Here is a 26,965-nt window from a genome sequence, read left to right on the forward strand (position 1 = left end):
CCTGCTTCTCCCTCTGCCCATGTCTCTGCCTCTTTCTATGTCTCTTATGAATAAATAAATACAATCTTAAAAAAAAAAAGAAAATGAAACAAAGAACTACAAAATAGAATTTTCACTTGCAGCCATGATGGAGTAGTGGGGACTAGATTCCTAAGAAAAAGAGAAAAAACCGAGGTGAGTTCAGCAACTGTCTCTGCTTATGGCCTGGAGGCAATCTACAGGATGCAGCACAGAGAAATTCAAGCCAAGATTGAAGGTCTCACTGGGTTGAAGAGACAAAGAATGGAATTCATGGAGGACAAGGCGATAAATTCCAGAATTTGTGGAAGGTAAGAGAGACCCACAGAAGGAAGCTTCAGAAATCTGTAGGGCTGTATCCTCAAGTCTTTGGCTGAGTACTGATTTGCTCATGTGTGAGAGGAAACTACATGAATCTGGATAAGGAACTAGCAGGGAGCAGTAAGGCAAACAATTCTGAGTTGACACAAGGTTGTGAATAATTCATATTCCCACAAGCCAGAACGGAAAGATCTATATATCATACGTGGGCAATGGGTAATGTTCTAGAAAGTTATCACCTTACTTGCAAGAGTGGGGTGGATGTTGGTAAAATTAGCCTTAGAGTGAAGGTGCTCTGGATCTATACTTAAGAAAGATCAAACTGAACCTAAGTCACAAACTGCATGCTAGAAACAAGTCCAACAATATTGAAAAGAGAAGATCAAAATTTGGCATGTAACATCTCAACTTCAAAATTTACAGTATTCAATAAGAAATTACCAAGAATTTTATAAACCATAACTGGGAATGTTATGGGCTGAACTATGTCCCCTCTAAATTCGTTATGTTGAAAATCAAACCCCCAGTACTTCAGAATATAGTTGTATTTGGAGAGAAAAGCTTTAATGATGTAAATAAGTTAAAGCTTTAGAGTGGATCCTATTCCAATCTGAATAATATCTTTATGAGAAGAAACTGGATATATGAAGAAACATGAGAGAATGCACATGCTCAAAAAGATCATATGAAGAGACAGCAAGAAAGTAGTCATTTGCAAGCCAAGGAGGAAGGTCTCAGAAGAAATCAACCCTGCTAGCCTCTTGATATTAGACTTCCAGCCTCTTGAGTTTTGAGAAAATAAATCTGTTTAACCCATTATCAAACATTTTCTTGAAACAGTGATGAGAAACATACTTCATTATGTTCAAAGGAAGTATCAACATGGTGAGAAGAGAAATAGAAGATTTTTTCAAGGCCTAAATGGAAATTCTAGTGATCAATGCAACCTTTAAAATTATAAGTATACTGATAGGTTAACAGAAAAATAGGCACTGCAGAAGAAAAGATAATTAAACTTAAAGAACTGGCACTACAATCTATCCAAATGGATCACATAGACAACAAAAATCAGGGGAAAAAAAATGAACAGAGGCTAAATCAACTAGTCTATCTAATCAACACTAAATCAACTAGTCAAAGATAGATGCAATTCTAGTCCCAACATGTGAGAAGATAAAGGAAAAGAGAAAAAAAAAAACACTTAATAAATAGTTGCCAGTTTTTCCGAAAATCTGATGAAAACAAATACATAGATCCAAGGGTCTAATGAATCCCAAGGAGAATACACACAAAGAAAACCATGTAAGTCAACTTACAATAAAACTTAAAACCAGTGACAAAGAGAAAAACATAAAAACAGCCAGAGGAGGGCAGAAAAAGACACATTACAAATAATAAACAGAAGATGAAAGACGGAGTTCTCGTCAAAAACTATGCATGTCAGGAGGCAATGAAGTAACATCTTCAAAGTGCTGAAAGACAAGAGAAAATTCAACTATGCTGTACCAAGCAAATTCTACACTAAACAAAAATCACTTTCAAAACTGAGGATGGAATATAAGCTTAGCAAACAAAAGAGGAGAGAATTCATCACCAGCAAGCCAGTACTATAAAGTATATTAAAGGAAATTCTTCAGGAAGGAGAATGAAATCAGATGTAAATTTGAGTTTACCCAGAAAAATGAAGAGCGCAAAAATGGTAAATCTGTGAATAAATATAATCTGTATTTTGTCTAACTTTTAATGTCTTTGAATTATTACTGGTGCCTAAAACAAATGGAATCACAGTGCATCATGAAGTATATAGTATATGGAAAAGAAAGAACAATAAGAATAATGGCCAAGGAGACACAGGGGGAATGGAAGTACAGAAAGTGGTATAACATTATTTGGAGTACACTGTGATAAGCTAATGATGTACACTCTAAACTGAGAACAATGTTTCTCTGATTTTAGCTTCCTCAGAATTACTTGAGGGACTTCACAGACTATAGACCATCTGGTCCACAGACCATCCCTAGAGCTTCTGATACTAGAAATCTTGGATAGGGCTCAAGAATTTGCTTTTCTAACAAGCTCCTGGTGATGCTTGTCCAAGGAATGCAGTTTGGGAACCAATGCCTTAAAGAATTCACTAAAAGCAAACAGACAAACAGAGAAGTATGGCTAATATGCCAATAAAAGAGAAAAAAACAGAATCATAAATGTACTCAATCTAAAAGAAGGGAAAGAAATAAAGAAAGAAAGAAAGAAAGAAAGAAAGAAAGAAAGAAAGAAAGAAAGAAAAAAAGAAAGAAAGAAAGAAAGAAAGAAAGAAAGAAAGAAAGAAGAAAAAGCAATGGTAAACTGCCAGATTTAAACCCAACCAAAGGAAGCCAAGAATACTCAACGAGAAAAATATAATCTCTTCAATAAATGGTGCTGGGAAAACTGGATATTTTCATGCATAAAATGAAACTGAACCCCCATTTCACACCACTCACAAAAATTAACTTGGGAAGAATTAAAGACCTAAATGTAAGATCTGAAACCATCAAATTCCTAGAAAAGAACATAGGGAAAAAGCTCCTTGACATTAGGCTTGGCATTAATGTAATGGATATGTCACCAAAAGCATAAGCAATGACAGCAGAAATAAACATGTGGGACTCTATCAAATTAAAAAGCTTCTGTACAGCACAAGAAATGATCAACAAAATGAAAAGATAGCCTATGGAATGGGAAAAATATTTGCAAACTATGTATCTGATAAGGGGCTGGATTTTGTGCTAAGTGATAAAATCAGACAAAGAAAGATAAATATTGTATACTCTCATCTACATGTAGAATCAGAAAAATCCCCCCAAAAATCCAAACTCATAAAAACAGAGAGCAGACTGGTGGTTGCCAGGGCCAGGTGGGAGAGGTGGGGAATGAGTGAAGGTTGAAAAGAATTATAAACTTCTAATTATAAGAAGAGTAAGTTCTGGGAATGTAATGTACAGCATGGTGACTATACTTAACAATACTGTGTTGTATAAGGTGTAAAGGTGCTAAGAGAGTAGATCTTAAAAGTTCTCTTCACACGCACAGACACACACAGAAATTGTAATTATGTGAGGTGAGGACTGAGTAGTCCTTTCACAATATATATATTCATATATCAAATCATTACATTGTACATATTAAACTTATGCAATATTATGTTAGTTGTATCTCAATGAAGCTAGAAAAAAATCCAATATTTTTTTGCTCCATGAAATAATAAAATGTAGTATATTTTGTAATGGATAAATATAATAAAGTACAATGATAATAATATGTAATGAAATAGTTTAAACACAACTAAATCCTCCAACTAAAATACTCCAATATACATGAAACAAAAACTAATAGGACTGTAAAGACAGATAAATCAAGAATTACAGTTGACTATTCCAATGCTCTTCTATCTGTAATTGACAGAACAAAGAGAAAAATCATAAGTGTACTAAAGACCTGAATGCCACTATCAAGCAATTGGAACTAATTGTTATTTATAGTGTGCTCTATTCCCAAACAATGGAATACAAATTCTTTTCAAGTGCATGTGGAACATTCATGAAGACAGACCATATTCTGGGCAGTAAAACAGTCTCAATAAATTATAAAGGATTGAAATCACAGAGTATATTTTCTCAAAAGAACCCAATTGAACTAGAAATCAAAACCAAAAAGATATCTGTAAAATCCCACATGTTTGGAAATTAAACAACACACTTCTAAAACAACCAATGGGTCAGAGAAGAAATCACACTGAAGATTAAAAATACTTTGAAGTGTATAAAAATTAAAATAGATCAACATTTGTATAATGTAGCTAACGTGTTGGGAGGGGAATTTATAGAATTGAACACTTTTATTAGAAAAGAACAAGGGACTGAAATTAATGATACAAGGTTCTATTTTAAGAAACTACCAAAATAAAACCCAATTAAACCCAAAGTGAGAAGGAAGAAAATAAAGTAGTGCAAAAATAAATTTTACTTTATAAAATTTAGATTACTATTAAAACCAGATCCAGACACACTAGGTTACTTAAATCAATGCTCTGCATCACTTGCCATCAGGGAAATACAAATCAAAACCACAATGAGATACCACCTCACACCAGTGAGAATGGGGAAAATTAACAAGGCAGGAAACCACAAATGTTGGAGAGGACGCGGAGAAAGGGGAACCCTCTTGCACTGTTGGTGGGAATGTGAACTGGTGCAGCCACTCTGGAAAACTGTGTGGAGGTTCCTCAAAGAGTTAAAAATAGATCTGCCCTATGACCCAGCAATTGCACTGCTGGGGATTTACCCCAAGGATACAAATGCAATGAAACGCCGGGACACCTGCACCCCGATATTTCTAGCAGCAATGTCCACAATAGCCAAACTGTGGAAGGAGCCTCGGTGTCCATCGAAAGATGAATGGATAAAGAAGATGTGGTCTGTGTATACAATGTAATATTACTCAGCCATTAGAAACGACAAATACCCACCATTTGCTTCAACGTGGATGGAACTGGAGGGTATTATGCTGAGTGAAGTAAGTCAATCGGAGAAGGACAAACATTATATGGTCTCATTCATTTGGGGAATATAAATAATACTGAAAGGGAATAGAATGGAAGGGAGAAGAAATGGGTAGGAAATATCAGAAAGGGAGACAGAACATAAAGACTGCTAACTCTGGGAAACAAACTAGGGGTGGTGAAAGGGGAGGAGGGCGGGGGGTGGGGGTGAATGGGTGATGGGCACTGAGGGGGGCACTTGACGGGATGAGCACTGGGTGTTATTCTGTATGTTGGTAAATTGAACACCAATAAAAAGTAAATTTATTATTAAAAAATAAAATTAAATAAAAAAATAAAATAAAATTTTAAATCTTAAAAAAAAAAAATTGAACCATTCAGCTTATCCCACCAAAATCCAAAGACAAACAAAAACATAATGTGGTTTTCATGAAAATGAGAAAGCACGGAGTCATTGTGCCTGTTTGTATACATTTCTGTCAATATTGCATTACAATAAGATACCATTACGTTCTTCACAGGGCAATTATAAAGTTTGTTTTTCAATTTTTACAGACTTCCTAAAGGCTTCTCTTAAATATTTCACAACAAAATTATCACTTTAAAAGTACCCAGATATCATATATACTTTTTTTTTAATAGGAAAATAGGCGTTGGTTTAGTATAATAAAAAATGTCCTGTTATCTTAGTAAATACTGAGTGACTTAGAAAATAATATTTACAAAATCTTTTTATGTTTTTGAAAAATTAGTATACACTTTTAGTATATGGGAGTTAACATTCTGTTGTAATATACATGGTGAACATGATGGTTGCTTGGAACATTTCACTGTCCTCAAGAGGGACCTGGTAAAATAAAATTGCTATTCTTTCTCCTTGCGACCATGCTCTGCTGTAAATAAAGCACATTGAATTTTATAGTCAGAAGAGAGGGTTCATTCTGAATTGGACTCATTAACCAGAGCTTGAGATAAATCATTATCTTTTGGCTCCTAGCTTCTTCACTTGTAAAATAATGATGAAAGCAGGGTGACTTCAAAAGCTCCTTCGCTTTCCTTGATCATACCATTACACAATTCATTTTCTGAATTTAAAAGAGCCACACGAGGAAGGAACCACCTCATACAGGTATGTAAAATAAATTGAGTATAAATTGACTCAGCCTTTTGGATTTGATAGGACACTATCTAAATGTACATACTCTTTGAGCCAGCAATTCCATTTCAAGGAGTCTAACCTACTGCAATACTCCCACAAGAGCATGAGAAAGTATGTGCAAAGATAATAGCCATAGCACTGTTTGCAACAATGAAGGACTGGAGGTAACTTATATATCCATAAATAGGGTAGCAATGATCATGTCATCCATATTCTAGAATACTGTGATGCAGAATTACAAGGAAATTAACCATGAGCAATATGTGTGTATCTGAAAAAGACTACATTGAAAAATTCTATATTAGAGATTCATTCAACTTTTGTTAAAAAATCAAAGTTCATATTTTCAGTATATAGATTTTAAATATATATAAGCAAATATCTACATGCACATATATGTGAATATATACTTTTATAAGTATACATGTGTATCTCTACATATTCTTTCAGTAATTTATGTACACATGGTTAATGTACAACAAAAATTTTACACCTATAATGAGGACTTCTCTTTAAATAGCACCTTTTAAAAAATAATAAAAATAATAAATAGCACCTTTTTTCTAGTTAATGAACTCTTAAGATGTTGACCTAATTTTTTTCCTAAATATGCCACGTAAAAATTCTTTAAAAATAATGCATTTTAGGTGCCTGTATAGAGCAAATACACAAAATGAAAGTGTTGTACAAAATGTCAACAGTAGATGGTACACACTTGCTCTTCTTAAACCAGCTTTGCTGTTTGAAGAAAATGAACAACACCCAAATAAACATACAAAACCCATCTAAATCATGAACAGTTTAACAAATGAGAATTCTTAAGAAATAATGAAATAAATCAATAATCCCAATCTAATTTCTTATAAGTGATCTTCTACCGTTGCAGAGTTTGGTTTCAGAATTGAGTAAAAACAATGGTAACAACAAAATTCCAAAATTTTCATCACTATACCATAAAAACTACTAACAGAAAGCTTGTCAGAAGTCAGCTGAATGTCATTAAAGGAGTCTGTGGTGCATAACGAGACCCAGTTTAGTATGACCCTATTATTACATCTAGGTGGATGATACTGGAGAAAGATGGGAAAAGAATATAACCAAAGTTACAGTGACAGTTTTTTAATTCTATAAATTCACCTTTAATGAGGGCCCTACTTATGATAAAGGACCTCTGTTTCAAAATAATCCTTCCCTCTTTAACTCAAAACTACTTCATCATGAGAAGGGAAATCCAGAAGTGGTCTCAAACAAAGCTGCAATCTTACTTTCAGCAATAGCTATATTCTTTTTAAAATTTCACTCCTGGGGCGGGGGGGGCCACATGGGTTGCTCAGTGGTTGAGCATCTGCCTTCAGCTCAGGGAGTGATCCGTGATCCCAGGATCAAGTTCCACATGGGACTCCCTGTAGAGAGCCTGCCTCTCCCTCTGCCTATGTCTCTGCCTCTCTCTCTCTGTGTCTCTCATGGATAAATAAATAAAATCTTTAAAAAAATAGCATAAAATAAAATAAAATTTCACTCCTGGGGCTCCACACCATAATTCCTAAAATAAAATCTCTAAAGATGGCCAAGGGCCTTGATGAATCAGTGGTTCTTTCAATAAATCATATTCATTCATGAGTTCATGACTTGAAGCTTTTTTAGAACTCTTCATCCAATAAGCTGCCTCATCCATTTATAAATATCCTTTTTATATTTATAAAAATGTAAGTTTTAAATTATGAACTGACCAACTAGAAGAGCCATAGGGTCAAAGGAAATTTAAAAAAATTCAATCTTCAATTTATGTACATTCTTACTGCAGAAGTATATTTACTTAAGCAACAAAAAAATGGTTCATTCCAATGTAAAAACATATTTAATTTTGATAAATTCTACAGGATAAATAAGATAGAAATACAAGCTTAAGTAGAAAAAATAATGTAAAATTTCCACCTGCTAATAAAAGCTTATTTGTATATCTTTCCAAATATATGAGGTTGGTATCAAAAAACTGATATTTTATTCCAGTAGACATGCTTAGAGAGTTATATTAATTTCAAGACGTCAACATGTGCAATATGTTAGACATTAGAGCTTCCCAACTATTTGAACTTTTGATGAAACTATTTCAATGCCAAATTTAAAATGTGTGATTGTGTATATGGTTTTCAAAGCACTTCTAGAATTCTTGTAGGCCATTGCCCTGAACTACAAGTTTACAGAAGACAAGAGGGTTGGCTAATCTATGCCCTAAAGTGAATGCTCTCCTTCAACAGTATTTGCATCAAATCATAGACATATATCCCATAGTGCTAAGCCTCTTCATATAATTATAGCTTCCAAGAAAAAAAATTATGTTTGGAAATACTCCTGTTTTAGAGACTATATATGACAAACTAAGGGCTTTTAAAAATTTATTAATTCTTGTAAAAAAGTTCAAAAATCTGATTTTTAAGTGCATTCATTGTTAGAACTGCTGGTAGAGCTCCTTTGTTTGCCAACGTGATTTTGAAAAGTTTTTCCAATGATCATCTGATACGTGATATCAGAATGAATATCCATTTTAATATGGGTCCATGCAAATTTGAAAGTAGGTTGGAGAGTATTACTCATAAATACTTTAATAGACTTTTTTAAAGCCAATTTTTAATTATTGATGTTAAAGATATGCGAGGTGGTCCCTGCGTTGCCTACTCCTTTGCTAGTGATAATTGAGTGTTTAAGTGACTTTGTAATTTGTAAACCCATTCCCAAATTTGTCTTTAAAAACTACATGTGATGACTTGAGAATATTTTAATTTGATCCTTAGCCATATGGCAAATTTCCTGAGCACTAGTACTTACCCTCTGTTACATTTTGCTATTTCATCAAACAGAAGTTTCCACCGAGGACGTCCAATAAAAAGTCTTGAATTCAGTGCTTGATATTTTTCTCCAATTATCTTCTGCCAAAAAGAAAGCACTATATTTTATATGACCCAGAATTGGATGAATAACCCATTTCTCTAACATCATTTCTACTGGTGCTGTGGCTTCCTACCAAATTGCTGTGATATCAAGACTGTAAGTATTAAATGGCAAGCAATTAAGTACAGTCATTTTGAAGCATCATTTCCTTCCTCTTTTCCTTTAAAATTCATTATCTTCTTGAATGCCATTATTACAAATGGCTGATTTTCCTAGACTTCAGTTAGTTGCTTCATTTTTAACAACTGCAATGTTAAAGAATGCATTTTAACTGCCTACTCTCAAAATGGGTGCAGCACAATAACTTTATTGAAGTGTTTTTACACTGCAAATACAGTTGTCTTATATGGTTCATTATATGAGTAAAATACTACAAATTGTCATCATAAATTTGGGGAAATGATCCCAGACAAGACAGTCTAAGACAGAAGAGCTCCAAATCTTGGGTCTATAAACAAATAGCTTCTAATGGGCTGGAGTTTGCAATGAACAGAATATTAGATCTGGATCAACAATGAAGGGTCAGTGAGAAGAGCGGACAAGTGTCTGAGTCCCAGGCTGACAAACTGAGAACCAATGCGATTTATGCTCCATACCTTAATTATAGCCATACCATGAAGAATAATGATATTGACTTGCTTCACGAGAATAGTAAAATGAAATAATTTTTTACATACCAAGTAAGGTAGAAATATGACTAAAAAATAGGGTTAGATTAGTTTTGTTTTGTTTTTTTTTTGATTAGTTTTGAAATAACTGACAAGCATTCATGTTTTGTATCCAAAATATTATGGAAAATGTATAATGGAAAATACTAAATAAAACTTGTGAAAGCATTCATGCCCAGATTTACACACCTACGTAGCACTTCAGTGTCATCTGTAAACATCAGTTTCTTCATCTATAACATGAGTATAGCACTATCATCTTGGCACTATCTACCTCTTGGATCTGTTGGAATTACACAAGATAATGAATATGAAATGCTTAGCACGGTGTGTTGCACAGTAAGAAAATAACACGTGATGGATACTACGACATTTTTGGTTTCCCTTAAAGAAAAATAAGCTTAACTACATATGACCTTATCTTGTCTCTGCACATAAAAATTCCCCTCGATGAACATAATCATGAGACTGTTCACTTATGGTCCTTTCTCTAGAGGTAAAGAATTTGAAACAACAGTGAAAAGGAGAGATGAATGCAAAGGTCTGTACCAGCTCCCTGTGAGGAGGACAAATGAAAGGCAGAACACAGTTGGCTTCAAGGACAAGCCATGGGTTTTTTGGACACACTCCAAAAGAGGCCTTCCTCTGGGAAACTTCTCTTTGAACCACCTGCAGAAATTTTCTTCCAGCACAGCCCCTACTGTAAATCTTCTATTATCAAGAGGCCTGTTTAATTTATAAAAACATCTAACTACATACCTGTATCCCATCTGTTTGACTGAGGTACAGCTGGATGTTGACATAGTCAGGTCTGTTCTCTTGCCAAAACTGAGAGGACATAAAAGTAAATAGACATGAGAATTTTCTCTGTATGCTCAGACTGTCTCCTATTCTAACATATGTGATTCTACAGTTTAAGATGTATCTTGTCTAATCACAGTCAACATTTACAAGCAATATACATACCAGATGCTAATATTAATAACCTGTGCCTCCTGACAGAATTAGTGTAAGCAGTAGGAGGAGGAGCGATAAGGGAAGAGTAGATGGTAGTAGTATAAGAGAATAATTCTGTTATCTTTATCGATACAAAATCAAACATACTAAATACAACATTGATATTCCCTGAAATCCTTCCATATACATCTTAATTTATTCTCCAAGAGTCTCTAAACTATGGCCAAGAGCTCACTCATAAAGAATATGATTTTCTTAAAAAAAAAAAAAAGGAAACCACAATAATAGTATATAATATGCATGCTAGGAATCACAAAAAAACAAAACAAATAAAAACAAAGACAAAAGGCTCAGTTCCTGTTTCTGCCTTGCTCCTCAGCACTGGTTTTCCTTGTACAAAAATGTATGGGGCAGGAAATAACACCTGTCAAAGAAAAAATAGTCTGGAAAAAATCTCAAACATTTCAATAGCTTGAAAAGTAAAATAAGAAAAATATTATCTGGAGGAAAATAAACTCAACAAAGGTGGTAAAAGAGTTGTTGTCATCCTTATATGCTTCTTTTTTTCCTTTTTTCTTTTCATTCAAAAATCAACCTACTAATAATTGACCTGATTCTGACTGGCTCCTGACTTCTCAAATCTATTCTTTTAAAAATATTTTTGCACCCAAAACTAATGTTACACTATATGTTAATTAACTGGAATTTAAACAAAAACTTAAACAAAATTTTTTTAAATTTAAAAATATTAAAAAAATATTACATAAATATTATTTGAAATAGTTAAAAATTTATATATTTTTATTTTTATAAGTATTTTTCTTAGGGCTTCCTTTCACCACCCTGACATAAAGAGAAGCTGAAAGATAAGGACCAAGCAACAAAAGTGGAAGAAGAGGAGAGGAACACAGCAGCATGGTGGGCTCCTTAGAGAACAGAGAGGAGGTGCTAGGTATGGATCTGAGTGTCTGAGGTGACAGGACTTTTTCAAAAGCCTAACCATTTCTTGAGCATAAATCGGCATACTGAGCTTGCTTGAAATGGTAAGGTTTTGCTGGACTTTATTGCAGCAAGATCAACTGATTTAAAGTACTGTTTCTGTATAGTGTAATGATGTTCATAGCAGCATTATCTACAAAGCCAAATTATGGAAATAGCCCAAGTGTCCATCGATTGATGAATAAAGACATGGTGTATATATGTACAATTGAATATTACTCAGCCACCAAAAAGAATGAAATATTGCCATTTTTAATGATGCGGTTAGAGCTAGTCTTATGTTAAATGAGGGAAGTCAGATAAAGACAAATACCATATGATTTCACTCACTTAAGAAACAAAACAAATGAGTAAAGGGGAAAAAAAGGGAGAGACCAAACATGAAACAGACTTTTATCTATAGAGAATAAACTGATGGTTACCAGAAGGGAGGTGGGCACGGGGAAGGGTGAAATAGGTGATGGAGATTAAGGAGCGCACTTGTGATGAGCACCGGGTGATCTATGGAAGTGTTGAGTCACTAAGTCGTATTCCTGAAACTGTATGTTGTATGTTAGCTGTAGGTAGCTAACTGGAATTTAAATAAAAAACAAAAGTAAATAAATAAATAAAGTAAAATGAAATTTTAAAAATGACATATTGTGACTCAAAGTAGAAGTTTCAGGAATGCAAAAAAGTCACATTGTAAATGGGGGGTGACTAAGCAGGGTTTCATCAGCCCTCTGGAACCTCTGAGCCCCCTGCAGGTAGCTGACTTACTCTGTTGCCACCACGATCTGGTCCTGAGACTTCTAAGGAGTTATTGACTCATCTAGGCCTCCATTTTTTTCATTAGGACAATGATGATGGGGTTGAATGCTATCATCCCCCAGATCTCTTTTCAGATCTAAAATGATACAATTTCTGACAGGTGTAAACTCTATAAAATCCCAATAAAGACATAGTTTACTTTTAAGGGTGATGTGATGATTCTCAGCTCCCATAATATTCTTAAAATACTAAGTTATATCCAAATGCTGCCTCAAGTTAAATCCAAATGCTAAATTCATTCTTAGGTCCTTTCTGAATTGAATCAGGGTTTATGAATTTTAATTGTGAAGAAATAGGAATTTCTAGATGCCAGTAATGAATAGCACCTCACAAAACACATGGCTTGCATTGATTCTTGTCTTAAATGAACAGGATGCTGTTCTGAAATCAGTCCTACGACTCCTGCAACTGTTTGGTGTCCACGGCCCCAAAAGCTATGCAAATTTGGATAATGTGGGACACCCGGGTTGCTCAGCGGTTGAGCGCCTGCCTTCAACCCAGGGTATGATCCTCAAGTCCCAGGATCGAGTCCCACATCAGGCTCCCTGCATGGAGCCTGCTTCTCTCTCTGCCTATGTTATGTCTGTCTCTCTCTCCCTCTCTTTCTCTCTCTGTGTCTCTCATGAATAAATATATAAAATCTTTACCAAAAAATTTTGGATAATGTTTTTTAATGATTTCAATGTCTCCACTTTAACTTACCACTCACTGAAGACAATGATATCTATGAAAGGCACGATTTTCTCCGAATAAAGGAACAGTGAAAAAATAGGTATGTGGATCAACACAATCTTGCAAATAGACAAGGCTTGTAGGATCATGCACGAATATTATGTTTTTCATTTTCATTTCTCCTGCCTATACTTTTACTTATTTTTCTCACAAATAAAAAATAACAGGATGTGAGTCCTGGGGGGAATTTTACAGATTACTACTAGGAATCACAGCAATTATTTATTAAATGCTTTCAAAATAATAGATACTTTAGATATATGTTAAGGCTAAGTCTCACATTGGGTTTCAAGTGCTATTAGCCTCCTTCACAAATTGGAAGCATAAATCAGGTTTATAGAGGCTAAGTGATTTATCCAAGGACTCGCAGTTCATAGGAAATAGAATCACTGTTCCATTGTAAATGACAGATTCCAAATGCCTGATGCAGCCCTGATCCCTTATTTTGATTTTCCCAACATGACCTACAGAGGTGAAGTGACTTGAAGCAAGTCACATCGTTAGATATTGGCAGAGCTGGTACAGGATCACCTGACACCTGGCCCTGCCCTCTTCAATCACCAGGTTGGACAATCTGGCCAAGCAAGATCTACCTAAGACTCAATTTTTTCATCTTTGCAGATAGTCTGACACCAAGACAGAGTGACTAGGGCAACTAAGATAGCTTTGTCCTAGGCATTCTAGAATGATGTGAAAGACCTCACAGCTGGAACAAGATTGAAAGACTATATTTTCATCTGATTTTCAAAAACAGTTTTACCTGCTTTTACACAGACTGTAGGCAACATCACTATGCTTTATTGCTGTTGATCTCTTTCTTTCTCTCTTTCCCCTCACTCATTCTCTCTCTCTCTCTCTCTCTCTCTCTCACACACACACACACACACACACACACTGAGCTTGGTAACACAGTTACAAGCACATCATCCTCAGAGGCACAATTGAAAGACCAGTGTTCATCCTGCTGATGCAAAAATCGAAACAGATGCAGAGGTGTGAGTAGAAGATAATCATCACTGTATTATTTATATTAGTTTTAGGGTTTTATATTATTTACTCTATGGAATTCTAAAGGCAAAGCACATCCATCAAAACAACTTGAAATGGAAAGAATACATAAATCTTAAAGATTCAACACCTGTGAAGGTCCAGCCACTTAATATCTTTTCTTTTCTTTGTTCCTTTCCTTCCCTACTACTTCCCTTAGAAAGCATCTGTTATTCAAATGTGTCTGTCCACATCTTGGATCCTTTCATTAAAAAAAAAATTCAGGTTCTGTATATCAGTTCAAGAAAGATTAAAAATTAGAAAAACAAAGGTAGAATTAGGAAATCCCAGAAATAATATAACTGGTCAATAATCACAGGAAGAGAGGTTTAACCCCACTAGCATTGAGGAGAAAACAGAATGAGATCTCACTGTTTGAGACTGGCAGAAATTTAAGATATCGGTAATAAAAGATTTTAGAATAAATGTCTCTCATACTCTTTGGTATGGAAGCTGTTTTATTCTCTCCAGAGAGTGTTTTGTCAGTACACATTAAAAATTTCAATTCATTCACAACCTCCTCATGACCTCTGACTTAGAAAGTAGTCTTGGGGAATCAACCCAGGAAAAAATACAAATTTGAGAGTAGTGATTTTGCTCTTCTTGAAAGTTTTTCCTCTGTTAGCCCCAAAGACAGAACTCCCTCATGGTTTTCCTCCCACCTTCCTGGCCAGTCTGACTGATCTTTGTTGACTCTTACTCATCTTTGAGCCTTCAGAAATTGCAGCATGCTTGGTGTTTTCACACACACTTCTAAGATCTACACTTAGATCAATCTTGCTCAAATCCTTTCAATGGCTTCTCATCTCTCCCTTTATTTTCCCCTCCTGATTCAGCAGGTCCCAGATCGGTCCCAGGAATCTGTACTTTTTTTTTAAAAAAATGTGGTCACATATACATAACAAACTTTACTATTTTAACTGTTTTTTAAAGTATGCAGTTCAGTGGCATTAAATACACATTGTTGTGCAGCCATCACTACCATCCATCTCCAGAATCTTGTCATTTTTTTTAAACTGAAACTCCATACCCATCAAATAATAATGCACTATTCACGTCCCCCAAGTCCCTGGCACCCACCAGGGACTGACTGTGTCTATGAACTAGAACTCTCCATATCCTGTATAAATAGAATCATACAATATTTGTCCTTTTATGTCTGATTTAATTCACTTAGTATAACGTTTTCGAGGTTCATACATATTCTATGTCTCAGAATTTCATTCTCTTTAAGGTTGAAATATTATTCCATTATACATATATGCCACATTTTCTTTATCCATCACCAGGCGTTTGGGTTGTTTGGCTATTGTGAATAATGCTGCTATGAATATCAGTATACAAAAATCTGTTCAAATCTCTGCTTTCAGTTCTTTTGGGTATATCTCTAGAACCTATTTTTTTTTCTTTTGCATAAAATCCAAAGACCTTTTGTAATCCACTTCCTCCCCCAGGAAAGCATACATACCACCTGATTGCTTCTCTTACTACTTGTCCCCTTGCTTACTCTGGTTTGCCCACACAGATTTCTTTCATCTTCCTCCTAGCATACTACTGTATCAGAGCCCCAGCCTGTGAGTTGGGTCCCTTTCTCCACAAGATTTCCACCTAGTCTGCTCATTCACCTCACTCAGGTCTCTGCTCAAATATTATTTGGGGAGGAATGTATTCCCAATTACACAATATAAATTAGCATGTCCTTGATGGTTTACTTTCTGTTGCTTTATCCACTTTCCTTTCCTTCCTTGCCCTAATCAGAATCAGACATCCTGGGCAGCCCTGGTAGCTCAGCGGTTTAGCGCCGCCTTCAGCCCAGGGTAGGATCCTGGAGACCCAGGATTGAGTCCCATGTCACGCTCCCTGCATGGAGTGGAGCCTGCTTCTCCCTCTACCCGTGTCTCTGCCTCTCTCTCTCTATGTCTCTCATGCATAAATAAATAAAATCCTTAAAAAAAAAGAATCAGACATCCTATTTATTTATTAGTTTGTTGTCTATCTTCCCCACTTAGGATGTAAATCACATGAGATCAAAAAATTGTTTTTCATTTTGTTCTCCAATGTTGCTCAGGGTCCTACAATAGTTTGTGATTCATAGCAGGCAATGAGTGAATTTTTGATGAGTGACAGAATGACTGAATAAATGAGTATCTGCATAGAAAGACACGTATGAGGGGCACCTAGGTGGCTCAGTGGTTGAGCATCTGGCTTTGGCTCAGGGCATGATCCCAAGGTCCTGGGATCAAGTCCTGCAAAAGGCTCCCTGGAAGGAGCCTGCTTCTCCTTCTGCCTATGTCTTCTCTTTCTTGGTGTCTCTCATGAATGAATAAATAAAATCTTAAGACAGACAGACACATATGATATTCACTGCAGTCTTTTTTTTTTAGATTTTAAATATATATATATATATATATATACACACATATACATATATTTATTTATTTATTTATTTATTTATTTATTTATTTATTTAGCTACTGCACGAGCAGGGGGTGGGGCAGAGGGAGAGGGAGAGAGAGAATCACAATTAGACTCCAGACTCAGCATGGAGCCCAACTTGGGGCTCGATCCCATAACCTTCAGATCATGACCTGAGCTGAAAACAAGAGTCGGACTCCTGACTGAGCCACCGAGGGGCCCCATAATTGCAGTGTTCTTTATAATAAAAAAGTAAATATCCATCATTGAGGAATGGTTAAATTACTAAGTGCTTCCATAATACAAAATATAGCAATAAAAAGAATGAGGTAACTTTATACATACTATTATTAAAAATGTTCAAGACATAGTGATAAGTTTAAAATAAGCAATTCAGGGGCACCTGGATGGCTCAGTGGTTGAGCATCTCCCTTTGGCTCAGATTGTGATCCCAGGGTCCTGGGATCGAGTCCTGCATTAGGATCCCCACAGGGAGCCTGCTTCTCCTTCTGCCTGTGTCTCTGCCTCTCTCTGTGTGTCTCTCATGAGTAAATAAAATCTTTAAAAATCAAAAAATATAAAGCGATAAATAAGCAATTCATAGAACAATACAAATAGTATGGTAGAATTTATAGAACACTTGTGAGTTTCCTCTTGATTGGGTGGGGAAAGTAGTATGGGAGAATTTGGTTTATCTGAATTATTTGACAGTTTTCCAAAGAAGGCATACAAATGGCCAAGAGACACATGAAAAACTGCTCAATATTACTAATCATTGTGGAAATGCAAATCAAAATCACAATGAGGTATCACTTCACATCTGTCAAAATGGCTAGTAACAAAAAGAAGTAAAAGTGTTGATAAGAATGTGGAGAAAAGAGAATCCTCATGTACTATTGGTGGAAATGCAATCACTGTGGAAAACAGTATAGAGGTGAATTGAAAAATTAAGAATGGAAATACCGTATGATCCAGTAATTCCACTACTGGATATTGACCCACAGAAAATGAAAACACTGATTTGAAAAGATATATGCACACCTATGTTTACTGCAGCATTATCTACAACAAGCAAGATAAGGAAACAACCTACGTGTTTACTGATATATGAATGGATAAAGAATATATATGTATACACACACACAAAAGAAATATATCTTGTCATTTGCAATAATATGGATTGACCTAGAGGGTATTATGCTAAGTGAAATACGTCAGAGAAAGACAAATACTGTATTATTTCACTTATATGTAGAGTCTAAAAAACAAAACAAACACACATACAGAAACAGGGTCATAAATACAGAGAACAAACCGCTTCTCAAAGGGAAGGAGGGCAGGAGGATGGGTGAACCAGGTGAAAGGGACTGAGAGGAACAAACTTCCAATTATGAAATAAGTATGTCACAAGGATGAAAATTACAGCATAGGGTATATAGTCAATAATATTATGATAACTTCATATGGTGACAGATTATAACTACATGTGGTAAGTGGTCTGTAATGTGTAATGGTTGATTCATTACGTAGTACACCTCAAACTAATATACTTCTGTATGTCAAGTATACTATGATTTACAAGAAAAAGTAAAAAAATGCAGCAAATATGCCTATGTATTGCTTGTATAATTTGAAAAAATAAAGATACGTATATCAATAAACAAAGGGTTACATGTAAGATAGATGAAGAATGCCTGTTTTTATCTCTGTAAGAAATAAAATGTAGAATTTATGATTTTTGAAATTCTGCCAGAGTGCCAAAAGTCTGGTGATGGTCCATTTGTAATACGAAAGGTGGAAATAAGAGATTAGTGCTAACAGAAAAAAGTATGGAAAGTATAGTAGCCAATATCTGCTGATTGCCCCGTCTTGTCTTCCGTCGCCACCCCATATGCAGACATCATCAGCCATATGCCTGTAGTTCTATGTTAAAATACTCTATGCTAACAAATATTAGCATTTTTATGTAAAACATATCATAGATATACACACATTCAGTTGATACCTGAAAATATGTGTACTAAATTATTAATATGCTATGTCTCTACTTTTAAGTTTAAGAGACTTTTTTCCCCTTCTTTCAACTTATCTCCATTATTTTCTGGTTTATTCTACAGCAAGCATTGATTGCTTTTGTAATTAGAAAAAAATAGTAATTTAAAAAGTTTAAATAATTTAAAAAACTTTAAATAATTTAAAAAATTTAATTTAAAAAATTGCAAAAGTCAAAACAAACCCAATTTTACCTTGTTATATAAGACACAGAGTAAGTCTGCAAACCAGCGGAAGGACTGGATGTCTCTGCACACCCAAATAAAATACAGTCTTCTAAGCTTGTATGGTTTCCAGTCATCCCTTTAAAATTAAAAGAACACTATGGTGATGAGGATGGCAAAAAAAGTTAAGAATCCCTTTATCTTTGAAAATTTGCTTTTTATTTACTAATGAAAAGACAGTCATTTATTTTTATCATGTTTATCATTTGTCATTGCACTTACCATAAGTCCCAAAGGAATTTAAAATGTAATGTACTGATTCAAGAGCACAATATACTCCATGAGTTAAAGTGTTTATATTTGTGGCTATTACATGCATATCACCTATTTTCAGTTGAAAGCAAGAAACTAAACTCCTGGATGAGACTATGAGCCCTGTGTCTCAGAAAGTTCTGTATTTTCAGTAAATTCTATCACTCAGCCGGGCTCCAGTGACCATTAGTTCATGCCCCTGCCTCCAGGCAAAATGAGCCAAAACCATTCCAGAAAGCTGGTTGTTTATCCCCTTCTTAATAAACATTAAAGAGATGTAACAGTCACCTACTATGTAATGCATTCCAGTGACTCGTAATTCCAAGTCTGGATTCCTATTTATAATTATGAAGTCAGCCTGAGGTTAAGAAAATATTTTCTCTTTTTCTCAACTTTAAATATGTCTGAATAACTCACAGTATGTTTTCAGAAACAAATGATTTTTTGGCTTGAAATATGGTTATTTTTCTAAGAACCTCCAAAAAGTCCCAAATTTGTAACAAGTATTTAAAATTGAAATAAAATATCATTCAAACACATCATTTCAATTTTATTATTTCCTTTTTTAGCACTCTATTAAAGACTTTTAATGCAAATTGTGCCTTCTCGAAAGATGAACAGAATAGATTTAAGAATAATTTCCTACTGTTGTTTTGCTTGTGATTTCATGACAATATTAATCCATAAAGTTTTGCTTATAATCCTAGAACTAAAATAACTGCAAAAGTATTTCCTACGTGAGCAAGCTTACATTTGAAAGTTCTATTCTCCAGTCTGTTATAAATTTGCTGAGTAACATACCAAGTAATCATGTGCTCATTCGTCATCTCCCCAGCAAAGCTTTTCCTGACCATATGGCTACAATGACCCTGGCCCTTTATTCCAATATCCCATTAATCTCTCTCTTCTTTTTATCAGAGTTCTAATACTTTCTGAAATACTGTTAATTATGAATTTCTTACTGGTTTATTTTTTACTGCTCCATCTGAATATAAGCTTTTTAAGGGCAGGGGCTCTGTTTTATTCATAGCTGTCCCTATAGGATGGATTGGCATACAGGTGCTTAACAATATTTGCTGACAGAATGGATGAGGAGTGCCCCTTACCATTTACGAGGAAGAATAGGAATGAAGGCTGGTGTAATGGCTTTAAGAGGGCAGAGGAATGCCTGCTTATGATACTTTACAAGACACCATGCTGAAAGCCATCGACCACACAATGAGAATCCTTGAATTATTACCCTCATCTATCAGTAAATGGAATCCCATGAACAACAAGTATAGTAGTCCCTCCTTATCTGTGGTTTCACTTTCTGTAGTTTTAGTTACCCATGGTCATCCATGGCTGGGAAGCAGATGATTCTCCTCACTTCATATCATCACACAGGCATTTTATAATCTTACCTCATCACAAGAAGAAGGGTGAGTACAGTACAATATGATATTTTGAGGAAGAGAGACACCACACTCACATAGCTTTCCTCATAGTATATTGTTATAATTGCTCTGTTTTATTAGTTACTGTTGTTAATTTCTTACTGTGCCTAACTTATTAGTAAAACTTTACCACAGACATGTATGTATAGGAAAAAAATATAATGTATGTAGGGTTCAGTACTATCTGCAGTTTCAGGCATTCACTGGGGATCTTGGAACATACTCCCTATGCATAAGACGGAGAGTTACTGTAGATAAATTTTATGAGGAATGACCTCATACTAAAAGAGGGATGTTTGAAATAGTGACAGTTCTCTATTTCAACTAATAAAATGGATCAAAATGACATACAGCAGGGTGTTGAGTATTGATGCAAATGGAGTTACTCCAATGCCTCCAGCCACACAGAGGCTAACCTCGTAGTTCAATGATTCCTCAAATGGACTCCCAAATGGACCATCAATGTATAGCCTGTGAAGAAGGCAGATAAAGGTGGGGAAAGTTAAAAGAAGTTAAATTAATTCTCTGTGATATACAGCAAACATGCTGATTCTAATTTCTAGGCTTTCTATGGCTCAGGCCTTATTTCATTGTTCTCATACGGATAAACCTAAATGAATACAAAATGCTGCGTATGAACTCTCAAAATTAAAACAAGTACATCTATTTCTCAGTCTTCCCTTTTTAAGGCAAACATTAATTAAAAGTATAGAGAAGTGTATATAGGACCATGACAGATAACTAAGGAGAAGGTAAAGCTCTGATTGTATCATATTACTGCATTTGACTAAATTAAAACCAATTGCTTTATTAAGTCTAAATTCAATAAATAAGGTTTTCTTCAATGGCAAAGTCAGTAGCAGAAATATGTACTGAAACATTTATTCTGTGAACAGAAAAGTAATAGAAAAAAAGAAAGAAAGAAACTGTTTCCCTCTTGCCCTAGTAAGGTTTGTTAGTATAGAAATAACTGGAGAACAATATCAAAGAAGTCTCTACTTCCTTGGGATTGTATATTTAAGTGTGTGCGTGTGTGCGTGCATGTGTGTGTGTGTGTGTGTGTGTGTGTGAAAAATTCCTCTTAACTACAACAGAACCTGCTAATTGTCCATTCAATATTTCCCTTCTATTCTTTCTTGAGATATGTTTTTTAAAGATTTTATTTGTTTATTCACGAAAGATACACAGAGAGAGAGAGAGAGAGAGAGAGAGAGAGAAGCAGAGACACAGGCAGAGGGAGAAGCAGGCTCCATGCAGGGAGCCTGACGTGGGACTTGAACCTGGTTCTCCAGGATCAGGCCCTGGGCTGAAGGCAGTGCTAAACCGCTGGGCCACCCCGGCTCCTCTCCATTCTTTCTTAATAACAAAACACTAATTTATATTCAGGGAAGCAAAGTGCTCAAAACACTACATTTCCCAAACCCCATTGCATTTATTTTCACTGTGTGACTATGTTCTGGTTAATGTAATATAAACAGAAGTACAATTTTTTTTTTTAATTTTTTTTTTTTAATTTTTTTTTTTTTATTTATTTATGATAGTCACAGAGAGAGAGAGAGAGGCAGAGACACAGGCGGAGGGAAAAGCAGGCCCCATGCACCGGGAGCCCGACGTGGGACTCGATCCCGGGTCTCCAGGATCGCGCCCTGGGCCAAAGGCAGGCACCAAACCGCTGCGCCACCCAGGGATCCCCCAGAAGTACAATTGAAAAAAAAACTGGAAGGCTCTCTGCAGAAAACTATGTCAGTTGAAAGTTGTACCTTTTTAATCCCTCCTTTTGTTTCCTTCTTCCTAGGATCTAAAATGTTGACTTGATGGACTTAATACTTATCTTTGATGGCTGTGGAATTAAGAAAGCCTCTATAGACTACCTTGATCCAGCTATCTTAATGTGAAAGATATCTTAAAGGCACTGCCATTTTAATGTTCTTTTTTCTATTATAAAAAAATAACTTTGCGAAAACATGGCAACTGTCCCCCAAAGTACATTTATGTTGTCAGCCTTACTATATACTTGTCTTTCATTGTGAGGAGTGACTGCAACAGTAGGTCACTTAATATTAGGCATCTCTTAACTAACTAGTTAAATGTTAAATGAATTAACGAATGGACTGTCTTTCGACCTCTGAGCTCTGTGGCATGTAGTCTAATCTGTATACCACCAGTCATTGCCAATATTTGGTTTCCTTTCCTCCTGGGTACTTATAGACTATACTTCCCAGAATTTCTCTGGTTATATTGATCCATATGTCTAATTCTGACCACTGGGTTGTGAGTAGAGGCAAGACTTAATACTTCCAGAATAAGGCAGGGAAAAGCTCCGTCCCTTTCATGAGAACTAAAAGCCCTGAGTTGAACAGAAGACAAAAGCCAACTGAATCCTTGACTTATGTAAAGAAAGCTGTTCTGGATCTACCTGGCCTGTAGAAGTCACTTTATAAGTAAGAAATAAATTTGTTTTGTGTCTTATCGCATTTTCTGGATATTTCAAGGTTAACTAGTTATGGCAGCAGAACTTAGACCAGCGTGTACTACCATATGTACAGTTTATATTTAAATCTTCAAAGGAATTTGCAGGAGTACTGCTTTTAAAAATACTGTATTTAATAAAAAAGCTACTTACTGGGCCTCAAGGAACAATAACCAAAGTTTGAATGTTTACAGTAGTATTCTAAACACAGCAGAAATTCAGAAATACAGGGATGCCTGGGTGGCTCAGCATTTGAGGGTCTGCTTTTGGCCCAGAGCGTGATCCCAGAATCCAGGATCGAGTCCCATATCGGGCTACTTGTGGGAAGACTGCTTCTCGCTCTGCTGTGTCTCTGTCTCTGTCTCTCTCTGTCTCTCATGAATAAATAAAATATTTTTAAAAAAAGAAATTCAGAAATACTGATAGATCATATACCCACAATATGCTTCAATCTTAATACATCCATCTCATTCACATTTTACAGATTATTCACTCAACAAACATGCACAGTGTGCCAAATATTTCGGTGATACTATTTTGGACTCAAAGATAAAATTGACACCACGACATCAAAAAATGGTCTTACTGTTTTTGCATCTCTCTTTTTAAGATTTTTAAAAATTTATATATTTGACACAGAGAGAAGGAGAGAGAGAGAATGCACGCACAAGTTGGGGTGGGGTGGCAGACAGAGGGAGAAGTAGACTCCTCAATGAGCAGAGAGCAGAGAGCCCAATGTGGGCCTCAATCCTAAGACCCCAAGATCATGACTTGAGCCAAAGGCAGACGTTTAACTGATTGAGCCACCGAGGCACTCCAAGCTTTTGCATCTTTAGATCAATATCACATTACATGGAATGGAGGATTAAAGAATGACAATACTACCTTGATCTTTTTAAAGATAACATTTTGCTTAAAAACATCAGTGACAAAATGTGTGGATAATTTTAACATGTATTTAAAGAGCAGAATTTAAGATACGATTCTTTATAAATGTCTTATGTACAATGCTTTTATAAAGATATTTTTAATTGAACAGAAAAAGAACAACCTAAAAGAAAAGCTACTAGAAGATATTTGAAAATTAGCGCTCAGTACATTAGACTCCTGATAGAAATCTCAAAATATTAGTGTATCAAAAACAATATATGTGAATTGATTCTATCATCTCTCACTGTGTAAGCAAATCTAGAATATAAACATTAAGTAAGAAACATTAAGGGCTTAAAAATAAATACTGCCAACTGCAAAAACAGATCATTGCAAATCTCTACAACTATTTTAGAATCCACTACACCCAGTGCAATCTTCTCTTAACTAGTCATTCATTCAGTGAACCGATGCTTTTATGCACCTGCCATGTGTTGGACAGTGTTCAAAGTGTCACGGAAAGAAAAATGAATGAGATATAAAAAGCCCCTGGCCTCTTGGTTCCTTGACTCTAGTGGAAGAGGATCTAGCCTATAAGGAAAGATATAAAAAGATATATAGTGTCATATAATGATAAGTGCTTTTAAAAACAGGTAAAACAGGTGACTGATACATAAAAATTCATTATACTATTCTGTTCACTTTTATACATGCTTGAAATTTTGCATAGGTGGTTTAAAGGGATAGTCAGAGAACGCCTCTATGTGCATGTGGCAATGGAATAGAGACCCAAAAGAAGTGAAGAGGCAAGATATAAAAACATCTGGAAGAAGAATCTTTCCATCAGGATGAACAGGATGTGTAAAAAAACAAAGCATTTTGTCTTAAGGGTATATTCACACCAGCTAAACCCTTCCCAGAAATTTTCAGCTCAGTTTCTTCATTCAATGATTGTATTTATTAATGTTTATTAATAAATTGCTAATTGTATTTATTAATGTTTCTTTGTCAGGACTGATACTGTTTGGACGAATCCCTGTTATTTGTTCATTAACACATTTTTTAGCATCTAACCTACAAAAGGCACTTTTGTAGGCTCTAGAGATTATGGCAATAAACAAGAGACAAATACCTCTGTCTTTGGAGAGGGCTTCTTTCCAGTGTGATTATCTAACACATCTTTCATTCACATACACTTATTGAGTTATCTTATATGTGCAAAGTTCTAGAGATAGAAAAGTATATCTCCTGTCCTTAGCAATTATGATGCTGCCCATTTCCTTTCTTGTGTCTGCCTTCTATAAGAAAAAACAGACACAAGGACATTTTATTTGACCAGCAAAGGACAGGAGCAGTTATGAAAAACAGCTCTTTCTTACCTGTCTGCTTTACGACCAACAGGCCCGAATGCACACCCTCCCTACATGTTTGGTTTTCCAGAATAACTTTCAGTAAGAAGACAAGATTCAGGGTTCTATACATTTACTAGAGTTGAAAACACAGGCCAGATACTTGCCCTCACCAAATCCGATTTCCTTCACTTCAAAACGGACCAATCAGATACGGTGACACAAAAAAAGCCTGCTTAAGAATTGTAGAAAGCCGGGATCCCTGGGTGGCGCAGAGGTTTGGCGCCTGCCTTTGGCCCAGGTCACGATCCTGGAGACCCGGGATCGAATCCCACGTCGGGCTCCCGGTGCATGGAGCCTGCTTCTCCCTCTGCCTGTGTCTCTGCCTCTCTCTCTCTCTCTGTGTGACTATCATAAATAAATAAAAATTAAAAAAAAAAAAGAATTGTAGAAAGCCATAAATACCAGAAATACTCTTTGTTTAATGGGATCAATAAGCACCTGCAGTGCACTGTCAGGTCAACTGAGAGGTCCAGTGTGAGAAGAGAAGTAGATGGGAGTGTGGTACAAAGGACCTAAAGAATCAGTTGTTTTTTCTTTTAAAGTTTTTTTTTTCTTTTAAAGTTTTTAATTTTAATTCCAGTAAGCTGATATACAGTTATATCAGTTTCAAGTGTACAATATAATGAATGATTCAACATTTCTATACATTACTCAGTACTCATTCTGATAAGTGTACTCCTAATTCTGTCACCCATTTCACCCATCCCCCAACCCACCTCCCTTCTGGAAACCATCAGTTTGTTCTCTACAAGAATCTGGTTTTGGTTTGTCTCTTTTTTCTTTGTTTTGTTTCATAAATTCCACATATGAGTGAAATCATATGGTATTTGTCTTTCTCTGACCTATTTCACTTAAAATTATATTCTCTAGCTCCTTCCATGTCTTTGCAAATGGCAAGATTTCATTCCTTTTTTATGGTTAAATAATATTACATTGTGTGTGTGTATATATATATATACCACTTCTTTAACCATTCATCTATCGATGGAAACTTGGGCTGCTGCTATAGGCTGGCTATTGTAAATAATGTTGTAACAAGCATAGGGATGCATGTATCCCTTTGAACTAGTGTTTTCTCATATTCTTTGGATAAATACCAGTAGTTCTATTTTTAGCTTTTTTCAGGAACCTCCATTCTGTTTTCCAGAATGGCTATAACAGTTTGTATTCTCACCAACAGTGCATAAGAGTTCCTTTTTTTTTTTTTTAACATCATAGCCAACACCTGTTTCTTGTGTTTTTGATTTTAGCCATTCTGACAGGTATGAGTTGATGTCTCACTGTACTTTTAATTTACATTTCCATGATGATAAGTGATGTTCAGCATTTTTTCATATGTCTGTTGGCTTTCTGTATGTCTTCTTCGGAAAAATGTCTATTCAAGTCCTCTGACCATTTTTTAATTGGATTATTTGATTTGGGGTATTGAGTTGTATCAGTTCCTTATATATTTTGGATACTAACCCTTTATCAGATATGTCATTTACAAATATCTTCTCCCCTTCCATAGGTTGCCTTTTACTGTTGTTTCCTATACTCTGCAAAAGCTTTTATTTTGATGTAGTCTCAGTACTTTATTTTGCCTTAGTTTCCCTGGCCTCAGGAGACACATCTAGAAAACTGTTGTTATAGCT

The 26,965-nt window shown here is 35.4% G+C and overlaps 1 protein-coding gene across 6 annotated transcripts in view; it reads right to left on the reverse strand.

Moving 5' to 3' along the window:
- Positions 1 to 26,965, reverse strand: part of NOX4 (NADPH oxidase 4) — a 161,761-nt gene that overhangs the window by 3,249 nt on the left and 131,547 nt on the right. For 3 of the 6 annotated variants that reach the window (XM_026015242.2, XM_072726154.1, XM_072726156.1), the window contains 4 exons: positions 20,931 to 21,050; positions 18,862 to 18,970; positions 10,415 to 10,483; positions 8,865 to 8,965 (listed from right to left, as the gene is read on the reverse strand). In XM_026015242.2, the coding sequence (XP_025871027.1) occupies positions 8,865 to 8,965; positions 10,415 to 10,483; positions 18,862 to 18,970; positions 20,931 to 21,050 (399 nt within the window). The remainder of the gene's footprint in view (positions 1 to 8,864; positions 8,966 to 10,414; positions 10,484 to 18,861; positions 18,971 to 20,930; positions 21,051 to 26,965) is intronic. The other 3 variants (XM_072726157.1, XM_026015243.2, XM_072726155.1) reach the window with 2 other exon arrangements.

The sequence above is a fragment of the Vulpes vulpes genome, chromosome 11 (genome assembly GCF_048418805.1).
Source record: "Vulpes vulpes isolate BD-2025 chromosome 11, VulVul3, whole genome shotgun sequence".
Classification (NCBI taxonomy): Eukaryota; Metazoa; Chordata; class Mammalia; order Carnivora; family Canidae; genus Vulpes; species Vulpes vulpes.